An 8452-nucleotide genomic window follows, 5' to 3' on the forward strand; every position below is an offset into this window, starting at 1 on the left:
TCCCCAAAACTATAATTTTGATTATGCTCTATGGTTGTATGCATCATTAAAGTTGCCTGGGCATGGAATGCTGTTTAAAAATGTAACAACTCTTATTAATATCATGATCCTTCTGGGGAAGTTTTGGAAACTGGCCCCCAAGTGTTCAGGGGATTTAGTCATGAAAAGTGTCCAGGTCACTACATCAGTCCCTTGTGTTTGTAACGGTCAAGGTTGTCCAAAGTTGTTCTCAACATCTTCTGGCATCCTCTGCATCTTTGCTCCCCTGTGTCCACAACAGGGACAACAGGCACATGGGCCACAAATAAAACAGACCTGACCAGCTGGCTATTTCAGTAGCTGTTTACCCACGAGCCCAGGACAGATGTCTCACTGCAGCAGATAAGGGAATAACCAGTCCAGAATAAACTTTAAAGTGGTATCGATTCACAGCACTGCTTACCCATCATAGTGCTGCTTGAAAGTGCGTAAAGCCCTTGTGTCCTGTACTTTTACCAGAAAATAGTTATTTAATGAGAGGCAGTCTTTCTCATCTGACACAAAAGGACAAATTCCATGTTGTTTTAGAGGAAATCATGTGTTAGTAGAAACAGACAAGTAGTGCAAATGCAAAAATTAGAGAACCCTAAATTATACAGATTAAACCAAATAGGTGAGTAGAATCAGATGTGTAAATCATAGTCATTTGTTCATCTGTTTAAGAGTTAACTTTAATATTTTATATGTTTATTTTCATATTTTATATAAGAATAATGACCATCCCTCTAGGGTTCACATACTTTCAAGTAGCACTGTATCTCTAACTGTAAGCTAATTTATTTAGATGCTTTGGTGATGAATTAATCTCCTTTATCAAGTGAAGTCTTCTCTAAGACAAGGTCTAGGAGACAAAAGAGGTAAAGACATTTTCGCTTTTGAGCAATATTTTTGTAGTGTGTCCACTTAGAAATAAAATTAAAACATTTACCTGCTGGGTGAGGTACTTTTTCCCTCTTCTCTTCGGAGCAGTGACAATCTTATTTTTGAGGAAAAAATAGCAAGAATGTCAATCAAAGCTGAATACTGCATTTTACAACCTAAAAGTGAACAACACATGGATTTCTTTAACATATCTTAAGCAATATACGCTTGTTCTGCAGCTTGCAAACACATTTAGGACCAGAAGTCTGTTCATAACTCAGTTTGTTTGTAAATCCAAAGACCACCATATCGCAGTCAATAAAAGTGCAATAGTAGAGACTTTACATCATTAACAGATCTGAATATTAATAGAGCTTTTTGCACTTTACTGTCATCCCACTACACTGATGATAAGGTCCTATTTGGAAAAGTCACCATCAGCTAAAGTAGAGTATTATTGCTGCTTTGAGGCCCAAATATCTGCCCTTTATATTCATATTTTAATAACACACACACACACTGTCTGAAACCGCTTGTCCCAAGTGGGGTCGCGGCGAGCCGGAGCCTAACCCAGCAACACCGGGTACAGGGCCGAGGGGGGAGAGGACACACCTCGCACGGGACACCAGTCCGCCTCAAGGCACCCCAAGTGGGACTCGAACCCCAGACCCACCACAGAGCAGGCCCCAGCCAAACTCGCTGCACCATCATGCCCCCCTATTTTAGTAATATTTCTCTTAATCCAGTGAGCCTTTTTGCCTTGAACTACAGAACTGGCTGAACATGAGCTACCTTTATCACTTCTCTAAAGGTGTACAGAGGGGCCTGTGGCTATTTAGCTGAAATTCTGCAGGATCGGAGACCGAATTACAGGCGAAGAAGTAAGACCTCGATCCTGGGCAGGAAGACACCAAAATGCCAGAGTAATAAGTGGTGTCTTGCAGAAAGGGCAACTACCTGTGGTGCAGGTGGAGGGTCTCTTCGAGGCATCATCACAGTGCGCAACCTCAGCTGATGTAAAGGAAATACATTTCTAGTTATATTCATACATTTGACACGTGCTTTTCTCCAAGGCGGCATACAGTTCTGGGTAGAACAGCCTCATAACCTTAACTTTCTTGAAAAAAAAAAACACAGAAAAAGTCACATTTCAGAATTCATTATATGCAGTCCCGCTGCATTTTTGGTTCTTTGACAGATTTGCACTGTGGTACAGAATATCAGCAACTTCTCATTTTAAATCGCACCATATATATCTATATAATTATACAGATGCTCCTCGACTGACGATGGTTCTACTCACGATTTTTTGACTTTACGATGGCGAGCTGGCGATAGACAATCAGTAGCGATATGTGGTAAGGCAAGTGATATGCGGTGCGATACTCTCTCGTGATGCTGGGCAGTGGTAGCGATCAGCTTCTCCCAGTCTGTCACGCGGTCGCTATATAGATACCCCCCCCGTATCAACGTTGTGTTTTGTGCATCCATCAAGTCTACGAAATGCTCATCTGTGATCCCTGCTAGTGGAAGGAAGAAGAGGAGGAGGAAGGAAATTACCGTTGAGGAGAAACCCAAGATAATTACCCAGCATGAAGGCGGCCATCCCGTAATGGCCATCGCACATATGCTAGGCTACGATGTTCGGTAGGTTAGGTGTATTGAATGCATTTTCGACTTACGATATTTTCGATTTATGATGGGTTTTGCAGGATGTAACCCCATCGTAAGTTGGGGACCACCTGTGTGTGTGTATATATAAAGTATATGTAGCAAATAGAATACAAGTTCACCTCCGCTCCGTCTCTTTAACCGTCTCCTCGCCAGCTTAATCTGGTCCTGAAGGATCTGAACCCAGTCTCTCGGACCTGGAAGCTTCTCAATCCTGTTAGCGGTGCAGTACTTCTCCGTGAACACTGGTGACGAGAACAATACAGTGAGAAGAACACACTTCAAATCTATCTATTTATCTGTCTGTCTGTCTTAGATGTAAAATGACAGGAATGTGTGGAAAATACAGGTAAAAGTGGGTGTATTTTCCTCCAAGCCTCCACCAATGAGGCCTACCCTTTATAGCCCCCACGATATTCTGGTCCAGGCCCTTTCTGTTGTCATTGAGCCCCCTCTTCCGCTTGCCATTGGGCAGCGAGTTGGCCAGCGTGGCGTCGTCGAAGAACGCACACACCAGCTTCCTGAAGAGCAGGCTGCCGGAGCGCGTGTAATTGACCAGGATGGAGTCCAGCTGAGACTTGGAGATGAACACGTCATAGTCGTCGGCCAGCTGGACTTCAGGCTGAACACAACAATGGGCGACCATGCAGGTGAGACACACACACACACCAAGAAAGAGGTTTTTAGTCGTTTACACTGCTGTGATGCCATTTTACATTAACAATTTACTACGGTATTGGTTTTAATCACATTTTTTTCCACTTACTTTTTTCCAAAATTTTGTGCACAGTAGTAAAACACACCCAAATAATATAGTAATGCGGGACCGCCATCATGCCACTTGCTTCTACAGTCTTTACAGCTTCTATCTGGTGTCCTGAGGGTTGCTGATGATGTGAGAATAATTGGACAAGAATATACAGTATGTATATATTTTTATTTTCAGTAATTTAACGTTAATTCTAATGTCTGAAGTTGAATATAATTAAAATAAGTGTTAGAGTGTTTTTTTTTAAATTTTTTTTTATAGCTTTATCTGAGGTTTTTCAAAACATAAACAGCAGATAAATTAAGGAATGTTTGTATTACCAGGAAATATATTATTTATATTTATAATGCTATCATTATTTATTGATTGTAAATTAGTGCTTAAAGTGACTCTGAATTTACGAACGACTTGAGCTACGAATGGACTTCCGATCCCAGTAAGGTGAGGTACTGCTGAAGGAATATTACAGCTATAACTACATCCTCACTTATTTACATGTTTTTTTTCTGCTCAAAGGAGTTCAATTATTTCATGCCTGACACATTTTGATAATCATATGTAAAGCTGAAATCTTCACATTTTTAAACCCTCATGAAGTTCGTTTGTATTGCAGAGCAGATGTTCAAAACTAAGAAAGCATATTAAATAGGGAATCTGAGAATCTAAATATGTGATGTTAGCCACGATGAACCTATGTGTTATTTCTGACTCTACAATATGGACTATAAAGTGCTCAAAATCAATAGCTTTATTATAAGCCGACTGTTACCTCGACCAACCCCAGCTGCCCTAACAGGACGTTACGAGCAAGGCTGTCATCTCTAGGGGGTTGTGGGATGGACCTGGGAGGCTGACCCCCTTGCTCTGTCTGTGAAGGGGCACGTCTTTCCCGGGCCGCCCTGACCCCACTTCCACTGGGCTGTGGTGTGGTGCTGGTTGGGAGAAGGGCTGTCCTGCTGGGGAAGGTTTCTCGTCCCATCTTGTGGAGAGGTTGCCTCTTGCGTGACCTCATCTGCGGAATAGGAGGCCTGGGGACATCTGCAGATCTTTGCTGCTTCTCGTGGGACTCTGGGTGTAAATAAAAAGGGGAAGATCATGTACATACTACAATATGTACACACATTTATTTATTTACCTGATGCTTCTCTCCTAAGCTACTTACAGTATTAAGGTACTTACACATCCAAGTAATTTTTACTGTATCAGTTCAGATAAGTACCTTAATTAAGGGCACTACTGCAGGAGGTGGGATTTGAACCTGGGCCCTTTAAGTTCCAGGTTGATGGCTGTAACCACTGCATTGTAACCACTGCATCAAATATCTGCGGTTACTTTCTATGTCAAAGAGCATTTATTATAGAAGGTCTCCTGATTATATGTCTGAAATCTTGTAAAATTAAAGTTTTTATGAAATAAATAGAAATATCTTCCGTTTTTTTCAATATCTCAGATATAAAAGGATAACAAGGTAAGATACAGTAATATTACATTATTAGTGAAAAACTGTCAAACGTGAATGAAATTTTGAAATACGAAAAATTATAATGCAGCTATGCACATAAATCTGGATCATCGGGGGAGGTAAAGTCTTGGTGTTTGTTGTTTTTCATTATTAAGCCAACAATTTTCTCTAAACCAAATTACGATGATTTACGTCTTTATTCAGCTGAGTAAATTTTACTGTACCAGTTCAGGGTAAGTATCTTGATCGAGGGCACTAGAGCAGCTGGTGGAGTGCAACTCTGCATTCTTCCAGAGGTGGAAGCTTTAACCACTACGCCACCTGCTGCCCATGGTGTCGGTATAAGGTGGCAAGAGGAACATGTGCAGAGCAACTGTGGGACGGCACTGACCTCTCTGTGTCTGCATGAGCTTCCTCACGGCACGTAGCTCCTGCAGAATGGCCTCCAGTGTGCTCCTGCAGGTACACGTGCAGCAGGCCAGGTCCGGATCCGGGTCCACAACACTGGCTGGGCGGTCTGATGATGTCACAAGTATAACGCATTGTAGCAGAGCATCCGTAGGTGTTACTGGGTCGGATCCCATTATTCCCCATATCTCCCAGGTGCTGATGGGATTTTCCACGGACCTCAGAATTACCTATGTTCATAGTGTAGTGGTGCTAACTGTGCTGTGTATGATGCATTAACACACTGGTTTCATCTCTAATCCAAATGCACTGTAACTTCTACTGTAAACATTTAATCTCATTCCCTGCGAGGAAGCTCTCTATGAAAAGAGTTTCCGAGCCATTGGCCTTACTGACTGGTTGATTTATCCATCCGCTCATCGATGGATAAAATGTAAAAGGACTGGATGATAATGAGCAAAGAATTAAATTCACCTTTTTAAAAAACCTTGTCCAGGCCATGGTGACATCTAAAACTGGACTACTGCAACTCTCTGTTGTTTGGCCTTCCTGCTACTGCCATCAAACCTCTACAGCTGATACAGAACGCTGCTGCTCAAGTTGTGTTTGACCTGCCGAAGCCTTCCTATGTATCTCCTCTACTCGTTTCTCTGCACTGGCTTCCCATAGCTACCCGGATCAAATTCAAGACCCTGGTTACGGCCTACGGATGCATCAGTAGAACTACTCCCAGCTACCTACAAGACTTGATCATCTGCTACACCCCAACCAGACTACTATGCTCTTCCACGTCTGCCCACTTGGTGGTCCCACCAGTTCTGGCTCCGTTGTGGTGGAACGACCTCCTCCTCTCCCTCAGAACTGCTAAATCTCTGTTCACATTTAAAGAGTGTCTTAAAACTCATCTATTCCAGACTCACTTTTCCCACGATCTCTTAAGTTCATGCATGGTATAGATGTTCATGAGCATGCTCAGATCAGTCCTTTACAGAGCCACTCCTGCAATGCAACGTAAATGTTTACATATATATACATCTAAAAAAACAACTCTAGGAAGGTGACTAAGAATCGTGATATTCTGGTAAAGTTTTATGCAGCTACTTGTGTGATGAACATATGGTGCATATGGTGAAGGAAACAAACTAGGTTTACTTAAGAATCACACATGTGCAGCGATGTCTCTTTCTCCTAATATTACGCATGAACTATTTCCTATGAGATGTACGTCGCTTTGGAGAAAAGCGTCAGCTAAATGAATAAATGTAAATGTAAAAAGATTCCATTAGGTAATTATTTGTTTGCTTGGCTGTTGCAAAAACAAGCTACTGGCAATTGAATGTTGTAAGAATTGTTAGATAAACAATGGAAGAATGCCTGTAATGATGCCTTTAAGGTGCCATTTAAAAGCGAAGCCAGAAAGGCTCACTAAATAGCATGGTAAAGAGCAGAGCTTTCATCTTTCTGGTCCTTTTTGAAAGTAAACTGCTAACAAAGAGGAAAGCAAAGGGATATGGGGACACACCTTTGGACCTAACAGAGTTCCGGCTGTCATTGAGCATCCTCAGCATTCTAGAGCGGGTTCCGTACTGCCCGGCCATCTGTGGTTTTGGTGTGGATTCGAGGCTCCAGGTGCTCTGTTGGAGGTCCTCTTGTGCGGTGACCCCCGGCTCCGCCCAGCTCAACTCCGCATCCTGGGGCTCGAGCTTCAGGCTCTCTCTGCTCCCATCGGTCCGCCGGTACCGACGGCACATCTTGTCATTCAGCAGCCTCATCATTCCGGTGATCTGTCGTTTGATCTCCATGCCGTCGTCACCAAGCCAAACTGGGGGACAACAATAAATGTGTAACGCACAGAAGCACCATTCCCAACCCCAGTTCCATAACATCCCCAAACCCAGTCCTATAACATTCCCAATTACACACCAGTCCAACCCCAACCCTGTAACATTCCCCACCCTATAACATTCCAAACCCCAGTTCTATAAAATTCCCAGTTATATACCAATCCAACATTCCCAATGCTATAACATTCCCAAGCACAGTTCTACAACATTCCCAATTCCATACCAACCCTACAACATTCCCAATGCTATAACATTCCTAGTCCCAGTTCTATAACATTTCCAGTTTCATACCAAGCAAATCCCGTAACATTCCAAACACCAACTCTACAACATTCCCAACCCCAGTCCTATAATATTCCCAAAAGCCCAATCCTATAGCATTCGCAGCCCCAGTTCTATATCATTCCCAGTTCCATATCAACCCAACCCCAATCCTATAACATTTACTACCCTATAATATTCCTATCCCAGTTCTATAACATTCCCAATTCCATGCCAACCCAACCTTAGTCCTATAACATTCCCAACCCAATCCTATAACATTTGCAACCCCAGCTCTATAACATTCTCAGTTCCATACCAACCCAAGTCCAATCCTTTAACATTCTCCACCACAGCCCTATACATTCCCAATTTAGAGGTCCTCAGAGGCCCCATTCAATTCCTATCGCAAAACCACTCATTTCATGGCTCCTGATGTTCTCAAACTTTCCAGCTTCCAAGTACAACCAACAATGCTTGCCAATAATTCAGAAGTAAACCTTGAAACCCCAAAACCTGAAACCTGACCAGAGGAAACGTGGATAATCAGAAACAACGAATAGATTGTACTGTATTAATTATTTTTTTATTAATTAATATTCCACTCCACGGCAAACATCACGCGCTGCTTGGAAAGAACAAAGAAAAAAACACAAAAAACATAAAAAAAAAAACAACACCAAAATGTCTCAAAACGACTTCTACATTCCGCTATTGCCTGCCCGTACGAAATTGACGAGATTTATTTAGCCGCGCGCGCACACGTCCTCGCGCGTACCCGGCTCGCGCACCACTTTGAAGCTGCGCGACTTCCTGCTCCTCCTGCGCCCCGATCCCAGCTCCGTTTCCATCGCTACGCTAATAATCCTCTGTAAGGAACGACAGCACGAGCGCAGTACAGTACAGTACAGTACAGTATTCTTACTGTGGCTTCCCTCCCATAGTCCGGCACGCGAGTCCATCCCAGGATTCTCATCGCATCAGTTCCCCTGCACACCTGAGGGCGGCGCTCTCAACATGTGTGGTCTTAGAGATTTGAAGCGATCATTAGGGTCGGATCAGGAACAACCTGCAATATCATCATCCATTATGATTCCAAATAGCCGTTTGCCTCAATAAACAAACGTGGTGAGAAGC

General features: G+C 42.9%; 1 protein-coding gene across 1 annotated transcript; it reads right to left on the bottom strand.

The window, feature by feature from the left end:
• Positions 1-207: 207 nt before the first annotated feature.
• bend7 (BEN domain containing 7) lies at positions 208-8166 on the bottom strand. Its single transcript, XM_018755709.2, has 8 exons — positions 8094-8166; positions 6733-7032; positions 5194-5319; positions 4110-4408; positions 2968-3193; positions 2694-2816; positions 443-533; positions 208-265 (listed from the first exon to the last, which is right to left on the bottom strand). The coding sequence occupies exons 1-8, from the start codon at positions 8164-8166 to the stop codon at positions 208-210; spliced, it is 1296 nt and encodes a 431-aa protein (XP_018611225.1).
• Positions 8167-8452: the final 286 nt, after the last annotated feature.

This window comes from Scleropages formosus, chromosome 24 (assembly GCF_900964775.1).
Source record: "Scleropages formosus chromosome 24, fSclFor1.1, whole genome shotgun sequence".
NCBI classification, from domain to species: domain Eukaryota; kingdom Metazoa; phylum Chordata; class Actinopteri; order Osteoglossiformes; family Osteoglossidae; genus Scleropages; species Scleropages formosus.